This window comes from Eubalaena glacialis, chromosome 15 (genome assembly GCF_028564815.1).
Source record: "Eubalaena glacialis isolate mEubGla1 chromosome 15, mEubGla1.1.hap2.+ XY, whole genome shotgun sequence".
Taxonomy (NCBI): domain Eukaryota; kingdom Metazoa; phylum Chordata; class Mammalia; order Artiodactyla; family Balaenidae; genus Eubalaena; species Eubalaena glacialis.
In genome coordinates this window covers 53908260-53933301 of record NC_083730.1, presented here as the reverse complement: position 1 = coordinate 53933301, position 25042 = coordinate 53908260, and the positions used below count along the sequence as shown (strand labels likewise).

The 25042-nt window shown below is 34.6% G+C and overlaps 1 protein-coding gene and 1 long non-coding RNA gene across 6 annotated transcripts in view; one reads left to right on the top strand and one right to left on the bottom strand.

Annotated features, from left to right (window-relative positions):
* Nucleotides 1-11845, bottom strand: part of LOC133075216 (uncharacterized) — a 364589-nt gene extending 352744 nt beyond the window's left edge. For all 3 annotated transcript variants that reach the window (XR_009697330.1, XR_009697331.1, XR_009697329.1), the window contains exon 1: nt 11349-11845. This is a non-coding gene — a long non-coding RNA (uncharacterized LOC133075216). The remainder of the gene's footprint in view (nt 1-11348) is intronic.
* RBBP8 (RB binding protein 8, endonuclease) overlaps nt 1-25042 on the top strand; it is a 96062-nt gene that overhangs the window by 2394 nt on the left and 68626 nt on the right. The window contains exons 2-4 of one of the 3 annotated variants that reach the window (XM_061169310.1): nt 11406-11502; nt 11592-12127; nt 14654-14858. In XM_061169310.1, coding sequence (XP_061025293.1) covers nt 14750-14858 — 109 coding nt within the window. In that variant the 5' untranslated portion in view covers nt 11406-11502; nt 11592-12127; nt 14654-14749. Of the gene's footprint in view, nt 1-11405; nt 11507-11591; nt 12128-14653; nt 14859-25042 lie in introns of all 3 variants that reach the window. The other 2 variants (XM_061169309.1, XM_061169311.1) reach the window with 2 other exon arrangements.

Genomic DNA, 25042 nt, shown 5'->3' with positions numbered 1-25042 from the left:
TTTACTGAACCAAGAAATTATTTGCTTTTATATTTTAATCTATATAATTATTGCCCCCAAACTTTTTTGGTATAGTGGCAGAACTTATGGGGTTGCCATTGGCAATGAAGATGACGACCTCTTCAAAACCTAATCTCTTAGTGTCATCACAAAATTGTGAATCAAAATCATAAGAGTACCTCACATTCCTTCATATTTGCCCACATTATTTGTGGATCCTGCTGTCATTTTCTGACTTATTATTGCTTTAAACTGTCTCAACTGTTTATTTTCTTAGTATGTATATATTCTTGTATTGTTTTAATCACTCTTATATGGATATAGTTTAGGATTTGCCTAAGAAGGTTGTACTTCTAAAATTTGGTTAGAATTGACAGGAAAATTTCAATAAGGTTATGAAGCCCAGAATTGCAGGACTCAAAATCCATCTTAGAGGGGACAAAACCTGTTATTTAAAGGGTGAGATCTTAATAGAGTGCTTTGAGCACAAGTGCTCAAAAATGCTTTAAATGTCTTTAACTTGAGGAATTCCAAGGAAATAGGACCAGAGAAAGCTTGAGAACCAAAGGCTCAAATTTTTCAATTCTGATTCTTGGAGCTAAAAATTAATTCTCCTAAGCCCCTTCTCTTTTTACAGGTAAAATCTTACCAGAGGGATGTTTCTAAATTTGGTAAATTTAGTTCAGTCCAAGTGGACTCTGGAAAATAATTACTTCCATTTGTTTCTTGTCTTTACAATCAAGAGAAAAGGTAGTATATTGAAAAACATATGGGTTTTTGAGCCAAACTGAGATGGGTTTGAATACTGACTCTGCTACAAGCTAGTTTACCCTTGGGAATTATTTAACACTGAGTTCTCTTTTCTCCATCTGTAAATTAAGGAAACAAATACCATTCTCTAAGAGTTGTTGGAAAGATCAAATGAGATATTCTGTGTAAACACCTAGCAGAGTTTCTAGAACATAGTAGGTGTAGCACGTCAATATTCTTCCCATCTCTTTAATAGAATATATAATAAATTTCAACAAATAGCTTGAGTAAGAGAAGTCAAAGCTTAACTTAGAATATACATTTTCTTTTGATCAGAGATAAAATTAAATCAGCAACCTTGGAAAGCATTGAGATTTAATATTGGAAAACACTTTAATCTTATTAAATTAAAAAAATTAGAAACCCATATAATTGAATCCAATTAAAGAATCACTTCAAAGATGCCTTTGTTAAATGTATTCTGAGAGCAATATACCAAGGTGATTAAAAGGCTTAATTTTTAAAAATTCACATTTCAATCATCTATACCAAAAGAAGGAATTGTGACATAGTCCAAATTATACCTTGCTTGTGCCTAGTATATGAGTTTTTCAAAGGCATTTTACATCTATTTATATCTATTGTATTATTTCACATATCAGATTAGTTGGCCAAGGATTTCTATATGCTCTAAGGATTGTGCCTTCTACTACCAATTGAATTATTTCTTCAGGGCTCTAGAGTATGTTTTTTCCTCCAAAAGATTCTCTTAGGAATTAATTTACTGTAGGTCAATATGAAATTATATTACATTCCCTTGATAGTAAATAATGATAAGAAGAGTGAATCCAAAATTGGATGTAAGAAGATAGAATAGGATTTAACATGTTCTAAAAATATTAAATTAGCCTCAGACGGATAAAATGATTAGGAGATGGAGCCAATAAGCAAAGTTCACACGTGAGATATTCATGAAATGCATGTTAGTCAGAAGGGAGTTCAGAAGAGTGTGAAAAAACATTTTAAGAGCTTATCTAACGAAAGCTGGGTCAACTGACACATCTTCCAATGTGTGAAGAAAGAACAGGAAAGAGGTTATGACTTCATATTAGAACCAACAAATAGATCCACTTCTAACACAAGCTGATCTTATTGAGCTCTTGCAGTCAACTTTAAGTTCCTGAAAGATGTTTAACTGTTGTACAAATAAGCGTTATGTGAATACTATAATTTGAATTTATATCCATGGTAAATGCATTGTTTTTCTCTTAGACTGAAAAGCGTGTATGTAGATGGTATACCTAAAGACAAAAGTACCACTTCACCAATTTAGCCCAGTAATTATGCATTCTTATTAAAACTATTAGATACATAAGCAATTTAACCTTATGTGACTACTCATTAAATTAGTATTTAATTTGCATTTAATTTTCATACATACAAAGTGGATATTACTATAAACAATTGAAAAGCAGGCATATATTTTTTAAACATTTCTATATAAATAGCTAATTTGGATAACACAGGACTAATGACCAAACTTGCTATGCATCAAAAACTGACTGGGAAATAGAGAATGGTATAGCTCATCGTGTTAAAGACATATAGTCTTAAAAGTAATCAGAGAACTATTAACTTAGAAATTATGTATTACTGACAAAGTGAAAATATAACTTACATGGCAAATTTTTTTTCAAAGTTCTACCTTAAGTCTACTCCCTTGAAGGTTCTGTGCCTATCCCTTCTACAATGATTTAGATTAGGAGTGAGAAACACTTCCTTCCAACATGAAAATATTTTACATCTAATGAATTTCTGAATGAATCTTGAAACATTAAGAAATACAATATCGATAATTTTCTGTAGCTTGCAGTACAATATTTATGGACACAGAGCAATATTATAGAGTTCTGCGATGAGGTCTTCTAGAAAGAACTTACATTTAACATATACAGATTTTCCTCAACTTATGATGGGGTATGTCTCGACAAACCCACTGTAAATTGATCATAAGTCAAAAATGCATTTAATACACCTAACCTACTGCATACCATTACTTAGCCGAGTTTACCTTAAATATGCTCAGAACACTTACATTAGACTACAGGTGTGCAAAGTCATCTAACACAAAGCCTACTTTATAATAGTGTTGAATATCTTAAGTAATTTATTGAATACTGTACTGAAAGTGAAAAACAGAATGGCTGTCTGGGTACAGAATGGTTTACGTGTACCAGCTGTTTACCCTCGTGATCGCATGGCTGAATGGGAGCTGCAGCTTGCTGCAGCTGCCCAGCATCACAAGAGAGCATCATGCTGCATACTGCTAGCCCCTGAAAAGATCAAAATTCAGAATTCGAATTATGGTTTCTACTGACTGCGTATGGCTTTCACACCATCATAAAGTTGAAAGATCTTTAAGATCAAACCATCTTTTAAGTTGAGGACCATCCATACAGGTCTACATTTGGAGGTCTCCTAACTGAAAGTAGATGAAATTCAGTCTGAGATGAAAGGATCATTCGCATTTCTGAAGATATTAATATTGTGATCAATTTTCAATCATATAATAAGTAATGAATGATAAATACCATCTACATAGCAGTTTTGTGAGCTGTTACCTTCTGCTCTATTCACTGTCCAAGTGCTTGCTTGACAAAATGTAAAACAAATATATGTTGCTCAGAAACAAGTATACTGCTTTTTAACTATAATATAGAACTAACCACTGGAACCTGACTATAGGCCAGGAACCAAGAACCTGGAACCTGGCTACACTGGAACCTGGCTATAGTCCATTCAGCAAGAAAAGCTGTTCAGTCCATTCCAGCAAAAAACCAGTCTCTTTTCCCACAGTTTTACTTTTTAAGATGAATGACATGTTATTCTAGTTCCACCAGTAAGTGTAAATTAAACACATCTAGTGTAAATTAAATTCTCAGCAGTTCCTCTGGTACCATAACAAAACACGTGTTAATGCTAATGTTAAAGCCGAAAGTCAGGTGAGGTGTCAGGTTTTACCTGACAGGAATCTGGTTTGCACTGCAATGACTGATGTAAGCAGGGCCCAGGAGGAGTCCAGTATATTATTATTGAACAAATATGGTAAAACCACTTTTTCCTTGGTTTAACAATATACTTTTAACTAATACACTGTACAACTAAAATAGATTTTTTGAGAAATGAATACAGCAATTTCAAATGGAAATAAGGAACTTTAGCCAATTTTTGTCTGACGTATTTGATCCATTCCCACAAAACCTGAGATGCACAGAAACTTGATCTTCTGTGAGAAAGGTATTTTCTAATAAACTACATTTCATTTCCTGAATTTGGCTGCCAATTTTTGAAGAGCCAAACAGCCACAAAATGAACAATCAGTACATACTCTGTAAATACTTTTATATCCAGCATTGATTCAAAGACTTTATTGTTTAAGTCTACACTGGTAAAACTGTAATAAAAATAGACTGACTATGTTGGACCCTCAAATAACACTTCCCACTATAGTAAAACACAGAATTTTGAATGCTACAAGTTTGTCTTGGACTATGTCCAATAGCGTCTGGTTACAAGAACTAATTCATTATAACCTATACTGTGATCCTGGAGCATGGCTCTGAAGAATACGTTAGATGAAGGCTCTAGTCAAGTGGAATAAAAATAGAAAACTGAATAGCCAGTTTTGTGCTCTAATTAAGTAAATACCATATTTGCATAATGATAGAAACTTAGCTTAGAAAAATGAGGAAGAAACAGGTACAAATAAAAAAGAAATCTGATTAAAATCATATCTTTTTTTCATTTAACTTGAACTATGTTAGAATAGAGTAATTATCTGAGTTTTAAAAAAACTCTTTCTTAGAAGGTGGTTAAATTAGCTAATGAACTAAAAAAGGGAAACTGGACTGAAGAGGGCATAGATATAAGAAAAAGTGGGGACATACACTACACAGCCCAATAATAGCAGATACTATTTTCAAAAGGATTTATCAAACATACTCAGGTCTTCACTAAATTAGCTCAGATCATAATCAGCTTGATACTAATGCTCCCTTTCTTGGACTTGAAGCTGAATAGATCATAAATCTCTGTTAAATAAATGATTCCTTACAACCACCAATTTCTGAAATAAATGAATAAATTAGTTTCTCCTTTCTATACAATTCTGCAGTTCAGCTAGATAATGGTTAAAATCCCTTGTAATATAATGGAAATAACAACAATATAATAATTACCTGACTATTTAACTACCAGACTTATTTAAACTTAATAATTTGAATCAAATAAGATGTGTAAAAGCACTTAACAAATTATTATTTAATACCTTCTATAATTATAAATCTCTCACAATTTGCATAGCAATTCAACAATTTCACTATAATTATATGTTAGCAATTGGAAAGATCTCTCTGATTAGCTGTAGCTCTTAAATTTATCTATTATTAACAACAGCGTCTTACACTATTTGAATACATATATATAATCATTCAATCCTTAACAATCTTGTGAAATACCCGAGGCTTATATTATTACCTTCATATCACTGATAAACAACTGAGGCACAGAGAAGTTAAATTACTTGCTTAATAGGATTATAATTACAAATTATAATTCATTCAAAAAATCAGGTGGAACTGCTGCTGATTTCCCACTATCAACCTATACAAATACATTACTATATACTTACACTTTCCAGAGCTCACAATGATTCCCCACAGCAGAACCTTTGCACATGCCTTCTGCCTGGAAAGCCTTCTACCACTCTGTTCCCAACTGGCAAGCTTTAAGTAATTTCACATATAATACCTCATTTTTACAACCACCCTTTTGGACATACTAAGTATGAGTATTCTCATTTTCCAGTTGAGGAAGTAAGACTTGTCTAGGAAACATGCAGATAACCAGAGATAGGGCCAGAGCATAAACTCTGATCGTCTCTTACTCAGGACTTGCACAGTACCATAGGCTGGGAATATGGCCATATGCCATCGTTGACTGTAGAATAAGGCCACAATTTTTGGAGCACTTCCTGCTCTGGTCCCTTCTGAGATTACAACATAATTCAAGGCTCTTCAATCTATTTAGTTTTAAACTTACTACATGAAAGAATCTAGCTGGGAATCTAGTATAAACACTTTCACTAATTCCATTAGAAGTCAATTTATATTCATCTCTCAAATGTCCACATCTATTGTAAACCAAGTAAAAGGGCATATGTGCCATAATTACTAAGAAATAAAATTATTATTGCAAAAAAGTCTAAAAAAACTGAGATTAATTCATAGAATAGTGCTTCATTCCAATCCTGACCAAGAGAGCCCAGTTTATTTTCCTCTTCTCAATAAGACTTAAATTAAATTGCTATCAAATTTAAAAGTCCTTATAGTAACCTCATATAATGTAAAGCTTTCTGAAGTAAACAGAAAAATGTACTGGGACTGCAAATTAGCCTTTAGGTAATAATTTTTTAATAATTTTACAGAAACGTTATTTGGTTATTTTCTCAAAAGCATTTTCTAAATTAAAAACAGAAAAGCACAGAATAAGCTTCATAGAGATTCTATTTTTCAAAAATAGCATGGTGTACTGAAAAGATCATAGACACAGGACTCATGTCCAGAAGACTGGGTTTAAAGTCTTGGGTCAACTTACCTACTAGTTTGTACATATAGTGCTAGTCACACCACCTAATTTATCAACCTTTGTGAAAAGATGAAAACTGTACCTGTTCTACCTGTATGATACAGTTATTTTTAGGTTCAAAACAGAAGATAAGTAGGAACAGTACTTTGTATTTTTATCATCGCAAATTTTTCTTGAATCCATTTTCTATCAGTATTAAACAAACCACTTCCCAACTAATGGGAATTTCAGAGTACTAGCAATAAATCAAAAAGTGCAATTCTTTTATGGCTTACATTATCTATATCATAATATTCTTTAAAACGAGTTTAGATAGATCTGTACATAGTTGAGAAGAAAATACTCCTGACAACAAAAGGTCATTTGAATCTTCCCTTTTTTATTAGTTTATATTTCAAATTCCCTAAAGCTTCTGACCATTTGACTTATCACCCAAACTAGGACATTTTTTAGAGTAAATGGGAGCCCTGTTAATAGTTAAGCCAGAAGAACAGACATTAACCAGAACTGTTGCTGGTAAGCCAGGGCATACGGTCATTTTATATAAGTGTACTAGATTTGGGAAGAGGAATTCTATCTATCTTAAATAGTCTGCAAAAACAAATTGTCCCAAAGGGTGAGAAGTGAATTAAAACATAATTTAATTTCACTATTCAATTCTAATACTTCCAATTATAACTTAAGTAAAATAGAAAAGTATTGGCTAAAACCGAAGGCCTCCTCTAAGAACTGAATTTTAAACATAAAACATTTTTGGATAGGTAATTATCAAAGCTTCCTTAACCTTAGACTGACATATGGATTAGGAAAAGCAAAATGTCATTATTTTTTAAAAAGTCTATTTTTCTCAAACATAGTTAGAATAAGAAAAAAATGGGAGGAAAAAGTCAGCAAGTGTGTTTGAAGACATATCTGCAATTTGTGAGGCATGAGTACATTAAAGATCACAACTATTTGCCAGCAGTGAATAAATTCATTAATTCATAGATGGAAAAATTACCATTTAAGACGTGCATCATTATTTTTTTAAGTGGACAAAGCAATGAATATTAAACGTGTTTGCTCCTGTGAACCCATCAAGGAATGCTTTAATTAACAGACTCCAAGTGTCAGTGACTTGTTCCTACAGTTAACTCTTCATAATATTTTCCATTTACATTACTGTAAATATTGTTCCCACAGTTTCCATCAGGGCAGCATTATACATATGTACACAGGACAATGTTGTATAGAACTACATTTACTGGATAAAAAGATAAAGATTGGTTTTTCAAGATTCCCAAAATACAATCCACTTTTCTACTCTACAGTCTTAGGGATCACTCTTAAATTCTTTTATCATCTCTGCAGCGGTTAAGCTCTGAGGTTCTTACAAATGCCAGTGTTACAGAAAGGGCCTAAGGGTTATCTAACAAAATTCCTAGGCTTCATTAACCTATACTGCAGAGATATGAAATACTGCCCAAGCAGTCACTGTATACAAACTGATGACCTGGAAGAAAAAGATGCCTCTTTCCATTGACAATAAATAGCAGATCATTAACATCCTGGATCAGCCCGCCATCATTTAAACCTATGCCAATAGGCAAGCACACAGTATACTGTATAAGACTATTTATCAAGTATAAAGTGATAGTTCCTAAATCGGGAAAATTATATATCTAATAAAACTTTGCCCATTGCTGATGTGAAATGAAGTAGCTAAGTACTTAAAAACACAAACTACTTTAATAGTTTATAAAGGGAAATGAAGAAGGTGTATGTAGCCATAGTGATAATCAAAATAAATAAAGTTTCTCTACCTAAGTTGGAAGTTGGCTAGACTAAATGAGGCTAATTTTTCTAATCGGAAAGCAATGTATAATCTTTAATGTCTTTTATAAGCACTCCACAGGAATCAGCTCCGTCTTGGTTCTTCAGGTAAATCATGTAACCTCATTTGTTCATTATATATGCTAGGCATGTTTTGTGCCAATATGGTAGCCACTAGCCACATGTGAGTTTGAGCACTTGGAATGTGGCTAATCCAAATTGAGACGTCCTATGAAGGTAAAACACACATCAGATTTTAAAGACTCAGTATGAAGAAAAACAATGTAAAAGGCCTCATTCATAAATCTGTATATGGATTACATGTTGAATGATAATATTTTAGATAAATTAGGTTAAACAAAACATATTAAGTTAATTTCACCTGTTTCATTTTACCTTTTTAAATGCGGCTAATAGAAAATTTTAAATCATATATGTGGCTTTATTGGGTAGTACTGTTCTAAGACTCTCTGATAAGAACTAGGAATACCGAGAAGAATGAAGAAAGCACAGTCTCCGCTATCAAGAAACCCCTTGCAGCCTAGCTGGGTAAGATAAAAGATATAAACATAATTACAATATAATAGCATTAAATGCAGTGACAAAGATACATATAGAAGGGTATGGGAGAATGAGGAGGGCTATTTGTGGAAGGGGGTAGGAAGAAGGGGTGAAGAGAGACATTAAGGTAGTCTCCTGGAAGCTGCACTACCTGAGCTAAGTCTTAAAGGATAAGTAGAAAGGGGGTGAAATATAAAGGATCTGGGCGGAGGTAATTTCAAGAGAAGAGGATTGTATGAGCCAAGACAATGAAATAGCAAAGAGCAGGAAGGAGGAATATAAGCAGTCTCCTGTTTTAGAGGGAAAGGATAAGGTGGAGGGTAGAGGTGCAAGGTTAAGAAGGGTTTCTTTGACATTTTAAAGGGATTGAATTTTAATCTTTAGGCAATTGAGAGCCACTGAAGGGTTTTAAACAAGGGAGTGCCAAGATCAGAAATAATGGTTGGGCATTCTGGCAGCTGTGTGGAAACTGCATTTAGGTGCAAGATGGGAAGCACAGTCTAGGTAAGAAATATCAGGGCCAAAACTAGGGCAAAAAGAGTGAGGATGGATAGGAAAGCACTAATTCAGAACTCTATTTAGGAGGTAACATCAGTAGAATACAGTGATTGACCTGTCCTGACTCCATGGAAAGGGGGTTGATATTATTCTAAAGTGATGGGAAGACGCTGGCATGTCTTAAGCTAAGGGAGTGTCATGTTCTGACTTAGGTTTTAAAGAATCATTCTGACTGCTGTTGGAGAATACACTGTAAAGGGAAAACAGTGTAAGTTGATTAAAAAAAAAAAAAAGGGAGACTATTGCTGCAGAAGAGGTTTAAGATGATGGTGGCTTGGCCCAGGGTGGATACAGATGAGGTGATGAGAAGCAATTGGATTAGGGTTGCATTTTTCTCTGCAAAATGGTATTGCCTAATTCACAGAGTTGAGAAAGGAAAAGGAAAGTTCAGGAAGATCACACTTGTTGAGTCCCATTGTCTTGTTTAACCAAGAGGTGAAGGTGTCTGCTGAGAGTGAGAATACTGTATAGAGGCTTGAGGAAAACAGTGAAGGTTTGGAAGACAGCAAAGGAAACAGAAGGAGCTAAATAAAGGCTATTTTAGAGATTAATTGGTGCCCTATATGAGGTCTGAAACCATGTAATTTTAGTGGTATCAGTCTAACCTGTTATGTGATTTTCCCGTCACAACCCTCAGCTACCCAGCTGTAGGAGGTAAGCAGATTGTATAGAATGAATCAACAAAGAGTTTCAGTTGTAAAATGGCTTGAGTTAGATGATTTCAAAATCTACATAGTTCCAAAATTCTACAGTTCTAAGAATCCTAGAGTTTTTAGTACGCAATTTTTCTCATTGTGGTTAAGTGTACATATATAAAAGTTACCGTTTTAACCATTTCACCACACAATTTTTAAACTGAGCATCCTAACCAAGGGCCTCCAATATGTATGCTAGGACATTAAACTCCCAACTCTCAAGGTGGCAGTGCTGGGCCTGAGGTGGCTGGAATCCTAGTTTCTGTTGCCTCTGGATGGAAGCAGTCTCATTTTTTATCACAATATGTAATACAAGTATTCTTTTTCCAGGTACTGAAAAAGTTTGGGAAGCATTGTTCTAAGCCATAAAATTTGAGAAACCCAGTATTACAAAGAGTTCAAAATATCCGCTTCTCTGTTAAAGAAGTTTTCTCATATAAGTTTTCTCATAGGACTTCATAATTTATATGTAGGTCTTAAGGCTCCTTATTGGAGGCAGATATCTACACGTATGCCTACTGTTTCCACCGTTAAAGTGATTATCATAAAATCCCATAAAGAGAATCTAAGAATTTTGAATGGATTCAAAGATATTCTCCGCTTAAATGGAAAAGATGAATCCCTCAAGGAACGCCCAATTCATTCATTTTACACGGAGACTGACTCTCTGGCAAGCACTGGGTTAGTTTCTGGTGATAAAAAGGTGAACAAGACATGGTTTTGACCTTAAGAAACTTAAGAGTCTAGTGAGGAGACAGAATTAATTAAATAAATAATGAAAACTGCAATAAGTGTCAGATAGGAAGGTACATAGCACATAGTGCTATAAGAGGATCTGATAGAAAAGACTAAAACAAGATAAAATTTGGAAGTGAATGATATTTTAACAGGGTAATGAATGTTCAGCAGCTCTCTTTTTTAAAGATACCAACGTTCCTACAGCATTGCTAGGATGGTACAGAAACATCCTGTTACGTCCACTTGCCAGGAGTAAGCTGCGATATTCATCCCTTAAGACAGGGAATGAACGGGAAAATTACTTTTACATTTTATATCTATGATTTCCCAAATACAACTCTACTTTTTAAAGTTTATAATATCCTCTGTCTTCCTCCCAGGTCTTATAAGTATTAAAGAAAAGTACTGAACTGGTTTAAAAAATATTATGATACTGTCTATTCTGTTTATTTTCTTCAACTTCATATATTTAGAATTTCTAACGCTAAAACGCTTCTTTTAAATAGGAAATATAAATAGGAAAATATACTAACAATTTGAATGTTTATAAACGAACAGCCACATAAAACGTTGACTTAAAAAAATTACCTAACAGCATGTTGTTCCAATAAATAATGCGTCACTTCTGATTCCGTCTCATTTCAGGTTCGTCAGAAACTTTCTTTAACCTGTGCAAAACATACATCGTTCATTTTGCTACGCGGCCTCGCCACCCAGTCCCGTCAGGTCGCATCACTAAACTGTAGGTAAGAGCTACCAGCCGGAAAGCTACGTTAGATTGATCTGTATCCCTTCCCTCCTCAGTTAACTTTTACTTTCCATCTGGTACAGGCCGCTCCTACGTGCTTTCCCAGAAACGGGCTTAAGTCAGACACATTGATCACTTCTTAGGAGAACGTGAAGCTCCGCAGACAGAACAGCGTGAGCTTTCTCCGGGCCCTCTCAAAAACGCGGTGGTGGCCGCCAGCTCTCGAAGCCTCTTCTGACGGCTCAGAGAAGGAGCTCCACTCTCCAGTCACCGCCCAACGCGGTGGGACTCAACGCCGACCCAGCCCCTCCGCAGGGGGCGTGAGGGGCGCCACCTCGCTCCGCGGCGGGAGGAGGAGGAAGAGGCGTGACGTCGCGGGAACTCCCACGCGACGTTGCGTGACGTCGCGCGAGGTCCGGGCGGGGCGAGCGGAGCCGCCGGCCCTCGGGCCCTCCCCCAGCGCTGGAAAGCGCGGGCTGCCCCGAGGGGGCGGCTTGGCTGCTGGTGGTTTGGCAGATTAGTGAGGGAACGAGCAGAAAAGCGAACGGCCGTCTCTTCCCCGCTCCAGAGCGTGCTCGCGTTCCTGCTGGGGCTTTCGAGATCTCGAGGCAATCTTGCCGTGAGTAAAAGGAATCTCTTTCCCCGACCCAAAGCGCTGGGTCCTAGCGGGCTATTTCCGGTCTGGAGCTGCCGGCTGACCGAAGGCGTTTGGACCCGGGGTGGGGATGGCTGTAGGGCTCTGGGGCTGAATCTGAGGAGTCGGCTGGAGCCGGCCTAAACTCCGCGGGAGGTAGACCGGATTGCGGACGAGCCAGCACTCAGTGCGGTTCCCCAGTCTTCGCACCAGCTGAGAACTTGCCTGCCGGCGCCGGGCCCGCCACGCGCATGCGCCGACCTGCGCCCGGGGTCGCCGCGCGCGCTTCCGGCGCCGGTCGTGCGGTTTGCTGGGGGAGCGCTTTGGGGAGGGCGGACCGCCAGCCCTTCGCGGCGCGGGAGGAGGCTGATGGCTAAGGGTCCTGGGATGAGAGCTACTGGACCTCTGCTCTGCTCGTAAGAGCAACAGAGTCCCTATTCAGTTTGTTCAGGGCCCTTGTGTGAACTGAGGAGCGGCTCTTGCCTCACCTAAGAATGTGTGTGGTGTGACAGGAAAGAAATCTCTTGAGCACCTTCAGTGTGGTGGTTTATGGTTTACACTGCAACAGGAGGCATAGAAATGTGTTAAATTTTTGCAAACTGTTGAGCCCAGGATGCAACTTGAGAGGCAAGATGCACAGTTTTGAGAAATTATTCGTGCAGCGAATAACGGTTCAATATCAAAAGAAATGCCAGCAAAAAGTGCTAAGCATGCAAAACAGTTTGGAGAGGGTTTTAACTTTTGAGTTGATGTGGAATACAATATATTGAACCAAAAACTGGAAAACACTCTGAAATATTCTTGACTTAATAAGCATCTAGACACACAGACGCACACACTGTAAAAGAGCAAGAAAGATGATTGCCATAACACGAGTATCTGAATAGCTTAGTATTGATAAATTGTTATGTGGGGGGGGGGAAATTAACCTTTTTATTACCCCTGAAGGTAGATATATTTATTACAGGAAACTTATTTTACACTATTGGTTTTAAACTATTTAATACTAAAATATACAGTTTTAAATTGTTCATTAAAGTAACTAAAACTGTGTTTTGAACTTTTTGATTAATAAAAATAGTTAACTTTTTTTGTTTTTTTTTTTTTTGCTTCTTAGAAGTATTTTGGAGTTCATTGGCATCACAACTTGAGTTGCAGCGGTGACGTGGCCGTAGTAGCTGTGTCCTAGCAATGTGACCTTGGGCGAGTCACTTAGTCTCTTAAGCCTGTTTTCTTCAACTCTAAAATGAAATTAATAATATCAGTAGTAGCTGTTTTATACAGTTGTGAAGATTAAATTAAAAGGGAATATAAAACAGCACGCTCCACTTAATAAGTGGTGGCTTTTATTGACAGTAGTATAGACCCATTGATTTATCTTTTAGAGTTAATAGTTGAATACAAGCCTCTTTAGAAATTAAAAATAATTTCCTAATATTATGTAAAATCTAGTACTTGTTCAATTTTCACTGATTATCTTTAAAAAAAAGTGTAATCACAATTTTTGAAAAGCTTAATAAATGTATTTTTATTTCTGTAGTGCTTTATAGTTTACCAAGTGTCTCTGCACATAATATTGCTCCCTTTAGACATGACATTGCTTATCTTAGCCTCTTCATCAGAGACCTCAGGAAATGGTTAGTAAAAGACACTTAAATCCGTTTGGGCACTTGTTAGCAATGGTAAGGCATTGGCTAAGGAGCTAGATGTGAGGGTTAGTAGACTTGTTAATCATTTTATTTTATTTTTTTAGTAGTAGCTAGTTAATGGTTTCAGTTTAAGAACACATATTAAAATATTTATTAATCCACTTGAACTTAATAGCCTGTTGCTTCCTTCAGGGGCTACACAAATAATAAACTTAATCATTCACCTTTATTCTGAGAGACACAAAATAGCTTTACCCATATTTGCCTTGTTTTTAGATGTTTCTGTATTCATAGATCTTGGCTGTGTCTGTATCTTGCTCACTGATTTCATTGTTATGAGAAAGCTGTTCAGATACTCGTGTTATGTCAATTATCTTTCTTGCTCTTTTACAGTGTGTGTGTCTGTGTGTCTAGATGTGAATGCTTATTAAGTCAAGAATATTTCAGAGTGTTTTCCAGTTTTTGGTTCAATATATTGTTGTATTCCATATCAACTCAACAGTTAAAAAAGCAATACATTCTTTTAGAATGTGGAAACAATACTGACCATGAATGATTACAAACCTCTCTATATCATAATCCTTTCAACTTAACATAATGTAGGTAATTACTTCCTCATAGGTGGAATAAGAAAAAATTTGCCTGAAAGTGTAGCTTAACTTAAGGCCAGATAACTGAAATTGGGGCTTTTCTCACCATACTCATCTTTTTTCCTCACTTCCACCCCCTCAAATTCTGAAGTGATTGATCATAGGTAAATAAGGAAAACTTGAGATCAGCTGCCTGGGCTTGAAGTCATACTGATTTCAAATTACACAAAGATAAATGCAGAATTCACTTATGTTGCAATCTGTTGTTTCAGGTATTTGAACTGGCCAAAGACAACTTCAGACCTGTATAATGTAACAGAAAAGGTCAGAAAACATTAGGCAGTAGAAGTGTGAGCATATTAAGTAAGATGAACGTCTCGGGAAGCAGTTGTGGAAGCCCTAGTTCTGCAGATGTATCTAATGACTTTAAGGATCTTTGGACAAAACTAAAGGAGTATCATGATAAAGAAGTACAAGGTAATTTTTTTCTGAAATACTTGGTAGCAGTATTCTGCTGAGACTATAATAGTAATAACTAATTTTTATGACAGTTCAAAGATCTCATTTTTAAGGGACCTTTACTATTCCAATTTTGGGAGATTCATTTTTATGGTTGAGTTGTTGCTTTTTGACTACAGACAACTACCACAGAATGTAGCTCTTGCACAGCTTGTAGTTACTTGTGGTAATATGTATGGTGTGGTGGAAGGGGCATAGAAATTGTTGACCGAAGATCTGGATTTGAATTCTAATTTCATTTATGTACTTGCTCTGTGATCTCAGCAAGTTACATAACCTCTAAACTTAATTATCTTCTGTAAAATTATTTGCAGGATTGTTTATTGACATAAAAATACTACCTAAGTCATTCAACAAACCTTCAGAATTTGTGTCTCAGTGCTTAGGTTTGCCACCAAGCCCTGAGACCCAAAAGTAAATGGCAGTTTGCCTTCAAAGAGCCTGCAGTCTGGTAGAGAGTCATGTGAACAGATAATTAACAGTATAGTGAAATAAGAGCTAAAAGGTTTATATGAAATGCAATGAGCATACAGAGAATTGAGCTGTTGCGGTTAGGTTGAATATATAAATGTTATATATGATTGTGTTAAAATGTACTATTAAAAGCTAAACTATTAAAGCTAAACTCAAGGTTTGATAGTAAGCCTTAATATACCTATCTAATTCTGTGACTTTCATGTAATACATTTCCCCCATGTGTGGGAAATGCTTCATATTACATTTGTTTCTTGATTACCTACTGCAACCATAGGTAAATACTACAGTGCTTTATAGTTTTTTCTTTTCCCCTCAGTTGAATAGCTTTCTCTTTTTTTAAAATTGAAGTATAGTTAATTTACAATGTTGTGTTGGTTTCAAGTGTACAGCAAAGTGATTCAGTTACACATATATATACATATATATATTCTTTTTCAGATTCTTTTCCATTATAGGTTATTACAAGATATTGAATATAGTTCCCTGTGCTGTATAGTAGGTCCTTGTTGTTTACCCATTTTATATATAGTAGTGTGTATATGTTAATCCCAAACTCCTAATTTATCTCCCCCACCCCCGCCCCCCAGTCCCCTTTGGTAATCATAAGTTTGGTTTCTGTGTCTGTGAGTCTCTTTCTGTTTTGTAAATAAGTTCATTTGTATCATTTTTTTTGGATTCTACATGTAAGTGATATCATATTTGTCTTTGTCTGGCTTATTTCACTTAGTATGATAATCTCTAGGTCCATCCATGTTGTTGCAAATGGCATTATTTCATTCTTTTTATGGCTGAGTAATATTCCATTGTATATATGTACCACATCTTCTTTATCCATTCATCCGTCAATGGACATTAGGTGCTTCCATGTCTTGGCTGTTGTAAATAGTGCTGCTATGAACATTGAGGTGCATGTATCTTTTCAAATAAGAGTTTTCTCCTGATGTATGCCCAGGAGTGGGATTGCAGGATCATATGGTAACTCTTTTTAGTTGTTAAGAAGCCTTCATACTGTTTTCATTTCCCTAATGATTAGTGATGTTAGCTTTTCATGTGCTTATTGGCCATTTGTGTATCTTTGGAGAAATGTCTATTCAAGTTCTTTGCCTGTTTTTTAATCATATTGGTTTTTGTTGTGGTTGAAGTTCTTTGTATATTCTGGATATTAATCTCTTACCTGATATATGGTTTGCAAGTATTTTCTCCCATTCTGTGAGTTGCTTCTTCACTCTGTTAATTGTGTCCTTTGATGCATAGAAGTTTTTAATATTGGTATAGTTTAATTTATCTACTTTTTTCTTTTGTTGTCTATATTTTTGGTATTATATCCAAGAAATCATTGCCAGATCCGTTGCCATTAAGTTTTGCCTTGTGTTTTCTTCTAAGAGTTTTATAGTTTTAGATCTTATGTTTAGGTCCTTGATCCATTTTGAGGTGAATTTCGTATATGGTGTAAGGTAAGGGTATAACTTCATTCTTTTGCTGTGGATATCTAGTTTTCCAGCACCATTTGTTGAAAAGACTGTCCTTTCCCCATTGAATGGTCTTGGCACCCTTCTCAAAAACCATTTTTTTGAGAAGGGGGCCAAGGCTCTATTCTAATTGGTCTGTATGTTTGTCTTTATGCCAGTACCATATTGTTTTGATTACTGTAGCTTTTTATTAAGTTTTGAAATCAGGAAATATGTGACTTCCAACTTTGTTCTTTTTCAAGATTGTCTTGGCTATTCGGAGTCCCTTGAGATTTCATATGAATTTTAGGACATATTTGCCTATTTCTGCAAAAAAACATCGTTGGGATTTCAATAGAGATTGCATTGCATCTGTAGATCACTTTGAGTAATCTTAACAATATTAAGTCTTCCAGTCCATGAACATAAGATGTCTTTCCTTTTTTAAATTTCTTTCAGTGATGTTTTGTAGTTTTCATCATACAAGTCTTTCATCTCCTTGGTTAAGCTTATTCCTTATTTTGTATTGGCTGCTTTTGGATGCTATTGTAAATGGGATTTTCTTAATTTCCTCTTCAGAGTGCACGTGGTTAATGTAAAGAAACGCCACTAATTTTTGTGTGTTGCTTTGTATCCTACAACTTTGCTGAAAGTGTCTGTTTCTTAATTGTAGTTTTTGAATTCTTAGCTGAGAAAAATATTAGAAACTCTTTAATTTTATTATGAAAGGTTGGAGTTCAACTACATCTACTACTTCACTTGCATCTGTTACTGCTCTATTATGCTCATTCTTTGGTAGATTATTCTGATGCATGTTTCCATTAAAGCTCTCTTTCAGCATATTAGGATTGCTGATGCAGTCAGGGTACATTAGTGTTTGGTTAGAAATCCAGGTGTCAATGGAGTTATTATTGTTTTATCCATTTTTTTTTAATGTAAACTTTTTTTTGTAAAATTGTGAAAACACAAAATAAACAGCAAAAATTTACCCTCTTCTCCCCACACACAAACAGGTAACCACTTTTGTTATCTTTTGTGTGTGTATTCTTCCATTTTTTTAAATTTAAAGTTTAAGACTTTTTAATTTTAGGAAATATTATACATTTATAAAAGTAAAGAGAATAGCATAATGAACTCCTATTTACCCATCACTCAGCTTCAACCATTATCAGTACACAGCCAACCTTGTTTTACTTATTTTGCATTTGCATCTTTATCCCTCTTCCACTCAGTTATTTTGAACTTTCTGACATAATTTCATCTATAAATACTTCAATATATTCCAGTAGTCTTTTTTAACAAAAAAATGCCATTATCGCACTAACAAAACAAATTCTTTAATGTCATCTTATACCTATTAGATGATTGTGTTCATATTTCCCCAGTTATCTAAAATGTCTTTTTATAGTTGGTTTGTTCCCATCTGTATCTAGAAGAATTCTCCATGTTGTGTTTGATTAATATATCTATTGATTATTTTCAGTGTAGTTTTAGTTTATATTTCCCTTATGAATGAGGTTAAGCATCTTTGCTTATGCTTGAGGGTGATTTGTATTTCTTTCTTAAGAACTGTTTATATACCTGATTATTCTTTGGTAGTTGGCCTTTTCCCTATCAATTGATAGGAGCTGTTTATATCTGAGGCAGATTAGTTCACTTCAAATATTTGAAAGTTTAGAAATTCAAATTTGTTGTTAGTGATAAAGATCTGATTTTTAAGTGACTGTGCTTGTGGTCATATGTTCAGGGACAAATAGGAGTATTTTACATTAATTCTGCTCTTCATTTGACTACACTGTTTTCCCCCAGAAAATGTAGTGTGAAACATTGAGGAAGTATTCTGAGTTTTAGTATTCACTTGCTATTCATTCAGTGAGCAGTTATTGAATTATATGCTGGGAATGGAAGCAGTTGCTGAGAATACAACAGTGAAGAAGACACAGTAGGTTTTGGGGGCATTGTATTCATTCTCTTTAGGAAAATATTTATACAGTATAGTTATATAATGAAATGATAGCAAAAATAATCCAGATACAAGATATTCTGTCTTGTATAATGGCTACACTGATGATAACAATGTAATCAGCTACGTGCACTTTTAAAACTGCAAAGGAATAATAACATCTCCCAACTTCTGTTGAAGAGAAGCCATATCTTCCTCTTGGTTTATAATACTGTGACCCCAGCATGTAAGTTTACCAATAGGAATAGTTTCAAGTTTAAACTATTATAGGAGATATACACTATAAAAAAGCGTATTCTGTGTGACCTGGAGGTAAAGCAAATACAATATCTCCAAATGATTTAAATAGGACCAGATGTACTTGAGTTTTTATTACACATTTAACAGAGAAGAATCAGCATTCTGCCATCTTCAAGTATAAGGTTAAATTCTTTATCCTTCAAATGATTACTTTCCGTTGTCTTATAACAAGACATTAAAATTTTAAGAAGATCGTTAAAATTTTATTATGCAGAGTCCCTATCTTACTCATCTTTCTACCTGCATTTCCATAGGTAAAAGTGCTTGGCACATAGTAAGAAATTAGTAAATGGTATCTGAATGAATTGCTTAGTTCAGCTGCATCAATGAAACATTTTCTTGAACATAAGTTTTTAAAATCCCATAATATATGAAAATATCAAAATTTTATATCTCTAAAACCCTGAAATGCTTTACTACCCATTTACTTTAAATTTTCATTTTTAGATGATACTGTAGAAAGTTGGGAAAAGAAAAATAAATCACCATTTTATAGGAATGGCATTTGTTTATTCTTTCCTAGTTTTAAAAGAAATGCATGTCGCTTATTGTATTGTTGTGTTCAGTGTACATACTGTTTTATATGTGACTTATTTTTGTGGCTATTTCATTACTTAACCAAACTGCTTGTTTTTCATAATCTTCATTTTAGAATTTTTAGGGATACCCATTTAAAACTGGGACAGTTTTATTTTTTAGGCTCCTAATTTAACAGGGATAAAGTATTTGGCAGCTTTCTTCCTCATGTTCATTGGTGTTTCAGGGTCTTCAGGAGACCTCTATGATGAGGAAGCATCAAGAAAATAAATAACATATTGTTTGATAAGAACAACATGCCATTCATCAGATTATAGAACATATAAGACTCACAAATATTACATAATGGATAATTTTTTTTTAAAGTGTGTACTCCTCATGGCCATACTCTTAGTAGCCATCACACTCCCAGGAGCATTAGTTTATATACATGGAAAAACTTTAAGGGAGGAATACAGCAGTTGTTGATGATTTTGATTAATATATATGTGCTTTATGAATGGTAGGTATTGGATATATGTTTGAGCTGATGAGAGAAGATAACTTCCGGCATATCATAATATATTGATCAGGCTACTTTTACCAATTTCAAAATCACTTATGGATTCTTCAAAGTTTTAAATCGTGCACTATTTTTTAAAAATTAGTATGTTATTTAAAAACATTTTGGTTGGGCCCAGGCAAATTTGTTGAAAGGAAGACTTTTTTGACAGTCCCTTGTCAATGTGTTCCAGATAGTTCCATATAAAATTAGATCCTGTGACTCTGTGATAGCATCAAAGACATGCCTAAAGGGTACTTAATTTTTTTTTTTTTAAGTAGAGGATCCACTTGGAGAAACCAGTATAAGAGGCTATTTGAAAGACGTCAAACATGGACTTGTCCAGACTTTGCAGGTTTTGAAGTATATATAGGAATCAAAATTCAGTCATTGCTTTTAAAACTTCATGCCAGGTTAAAAAAAAAAAAAAAAGGAAAAGAAAAGATATGAAGGTAGTACTTGAGTTACATAATTTTTCTTAGATACGCATAAGAACTTAAATGCATCTGAACTTGTTTGGATACAATTTTTTTTTTTTTGCTTTTAGAATATTTTTCAGAATGTCACCATTTTAATAAATGGTTTTTGTCCATGCTATGTTTTACCATCAACATCTCATCTAGTAGTATTTTCTATATCTGGTAAATAAGGTAATCAATTTCATAGAAAACTAGGCAGATTTTTGAGGACAGAGTTGGAGCCCCATTGAAGAAACGGAAAGTATAGAGGCTCTAATATGACAGGATAAATATTTTTTGATTCAGTTTTGGATTGCTCCATTTATTTTCTTAGATGTTTCATCAAAAATTCCAAAAAGATAACATTCATATTAAGACTACACAAATTAGAAATGAAAGGAGTTGCAAGTAATTTTGGTCCATAACATCAGTGTCCTACTCATTAAGAAAGGCTAGTCATCAGGAAAATGCAAATCAAAACCACAATGAGATATCACCTCACACCTGTCAGAATGGATATCATCAAAAAGAACACAAATAAGAAATGTTGGCGAGGATGTGAAGAAAAGGGAACCGTCATACACTGTTGGTGGGAATATAAATTGTTGCAGCCTCTGTGGAAAAAAGTATGAAGGTTGCTTAAAAAACTGAAAATAGAACTGCCATATATGACCCAGCCATTGTACTCCTGGGTATATATCCGAAAAAAAACAAGAACACTAATTGGAAAAGATACATGCACCTCAATGTTCATAGCAGCATTATTTGCAATTGCCAAGATATGGAAGCAACCTAAGTGTTCATCAACAGATGAATGGATAAAGATGTGGTGTGTATATGTACTCAGCCATTTAAAAAAAAAAAAAAAGAATGGAATACTACTCAGCCATAAAAAAAGAAATTTTGCCATTTGCAGTAACATGGGTGGACTTAGAGGGTATTATGCCAAGTGAAATAGACAGAGAAAGACAACTACTGTATGATGTCACTTATATGTGGAATCTAAAAAATACAACAAACTAGTAAATATAACAAAAAAGAAGCAGACTCACTCAGACTCAGATACAGAGAACAAACTAGTGGTTATCAGTGGGGAGAGGGAAGTGGGGGGCAATATAGGGTAGGAGATTAAGAGGTATAAACTATTAGGTATAAAATAAGCTACAAGGATAGGGACTTCCCCAGCAATCCAGTGGTTAAGACTCCGCACTCCCATTGCATGGGGCTTGGGTTCGATCCCTTGTCCGGGAACTGAGATCCCACATGCTGCACAGTGCGGCCAAAAAAAAAAAAAAGGATATATACAACACGGGAAATATAGCCAATATTTTGTAACAACTATAAATGGAGTGTAACCTTTAAAAATTGGGAATCACTATATTGTACACCTGTAACAATATCAACTATATTGTCAATAAAAAAAAGAGTACTATCATTAACTCTCACATGTTATTTTCCATTTTCCATATGTGTTAACATAAATTTGATAATATCCACAAAAAATTAATTTACCCATTTTGAGATAATTAAATCTTAAGAGTAAACTAAGCACACCTTAAATATGGGTGCATCTCATAAAGGCAAGTGTCTTTACTTTGGAGTTGAAATAATTGATTTGGCAGTTACAGAAATACTAGTAGTTGTGTTTTTGGTAGAAGCTTAATTATTTGAGCTATATATAAAGCCACTATTTATCAAGAAAAATGTTATTAGGCTTACAATTTATAATTCAGAACCATAAATAACTTGTTGTACAGTGACAGTACATACATATGTGGTTTGTTCTGGGTAGCGAACGAGAATGAGTAAAAATTAACATAGCAATGATTTTTATTTTGATTATAACAAATTGAATTCTTGGCTTATTTCTGAATTCTTACTTAAATTTGTTTCTTGTATTACGTGACTACACATATGGGCCCTTAATTGTTTCATTTCTTTCAAAATTCACATACATGTTATAAGGTTAATTGTAGTGCAGCGCTTTTGGTCTTTTGAGCACTGTTTCCTCATTAGGTGTCTCAGGTTGCCAGTGTTACAATCCTAAATACTTTTTTGAACAGACTACCTGTTCATACAGGAGCTGCATTGTTGTATAGCCTCATTCCTTCCGATGGGTGTGGAGCAGGATTAAAGCACACTTTATAGGGGTTCTAATTGTGGATGCCTAATTGACTTGATGAATGGCAAATGCTAAAATTTAAACACACATACATACACATACACACATAAACCTGTTTCAGGGCTGATCTGCATGACAGAACAAATGCCTCACAGGTGTTGAATGCTTACAAGATAAAAGAGCAGTCTTTCCATATTTCCCAAGAATTTTCTTTTGAAGTTTATAAGGATTTTCTATCTCATTGTTTCTTTTCTTAAAATGGTTTATGGCAATAATCCATTTCATCTTGGGTGCACTTTTCACTTCTAAAGGCGGACCTGAGTTTTAGAGTCGGCCAAAATTAAAAAACAAGAAAATCTAACAGCAAGTAAATTTTCACACACTTTGGGAAAGGTAAAAGAGAGTGAAAAACTGCTGACTCTAGTCTTTGGCCTAGTAGGGTCACAAGTTCTTTTCTTAATTCTTCAAGAATGATTTGATGCTTTACTAAGTACTTTCAAGGTCTTGTGAGTTTGTCATCATTACCTGAAAAAGAAGGAAGCTTCTCCAGCTACGAACTTGACAGATGGAAAAGATTTTTTTAAAAATCAAAAGATCACACCAGTTTTTAACAGTGAAAAAATAATGTTTCCCTTTATTATAATAATTTACATTTTAACAGTATTCCAACTCTTAGGGCAAATATTTTTCTATAATTTTTTTTTTAGCTTTTCATTTTGAGCTTATTGTAGATTCACACTGTAGTATATACCCTTTACCCAGTTCACCCCAGTGGTAACATCTTATATAACTATAGTATAATAGTACAACTTAGAAATTGACATTGATACAATCTATCAATCTTATTTAGATTCTGCTACTTTTACATGCCCTCATTTGTGTGTGTGTTTTAATTCACTAACATGTGTAGATCCCTGTGACTACCAAGGGTCCCTAAAGCTACTCTTTTAAGTCCCCAACCACCTTCCTCCCACCCCAACCCCTCCAGCTTCTGGCCACCCATAATCTGTTCTCCATCTCTATAATTTTGTCATTTTAAGAATGTTACGTACGTGGAATCACATAGGGTGTACTTTTTGGGTTGGCTTTTTTTTCCAACTCAGCATAATTCCCTTGTAGTCCATCCAGGTTGTTGCATATTTTAATACTTCTTTTCTTTTTATTGCTGAGTAGTACATGTGGTACAAGGATGTACCACAGTTTTGTTTCATTTTGTTTTTTTTAACAGTTCACTCATTGAAGGACATTTGGGTTGTTTCTGTTTTTGGCTGTTATGAATAAAGCTGCTGTGAACATTTGATTACAGGTTTATTCATAACATTTTATGTATTCAAATTATAGGCCATAGAAATGAGGGTAAATGTATCATATCAGTTGGACATTTCCTAGAGGTGAAATTTGAGATATAGGGCAAAAGTATAACTAAAAAATTCTCCAGGGCTTTTATTTTTCCATAATAACTGGATTTCCTGGCATTAAATCCTTACCTCTTGGGCAATAAGAAAAGGTGACTTCCCCATTAGAATCTATATGACTTTTAATTTCATCCCTAGTCAGCACCATGGAGGGAGAGATTGTGGAGAAATGTATAGGTCTGTTTTCTAAAACTCTTACTTAGCTAAATGATGTTGTTCAGACAGATAATGAAAAATCCTGTTCTTAGAAGTGACAAATTTATTAATGTTTCTATACAAATTATATGGAAAGCTTTTCTAAATGTATAACTTACTAGAAGCCATAAACTACCAAAGACAGTCAATCTTTAATTTTTCATAAATTAGTTAACTAATAACCATTTATTGGGGATTAACTATGCCCCAAATAAAAGAAATTCTTAAGTAGATATAGAATTTTTAAACTTTCTAGGCACTATTTTTAAAAGTGACTATAATATCCACAAGTGGGAAAATTGTAGAATAGTAAAAAGATTGGTTTAGGAATCTGAAAATGTAAACACAGAAGTTTTTCCCCCCTTTTAATAATCACATTGCAGAAAATAGCATAGAGAAAATAGAGAACCAAATAGTTTAGTGTTGCTAAATAGACTTATTCTTTTTTACTTAATGATTTTAATAGCTGTGTATTATTCTGTCTAGTGGTTACATCATATTTTACTTAAACTCGTCCCTATTTTAAGCATTTTATATTTCAATACATTGTTCAATATTCTTTGTGACTATCAGTTTCTCTATAGTTTGGATTATATTCTTAGGTTAGAATCCAAGATGTGGGATATTGATGAAAAAGAGTCCCATTATATATCACTAACTTGCTTTCCAAAAGAATTGTGCTAATT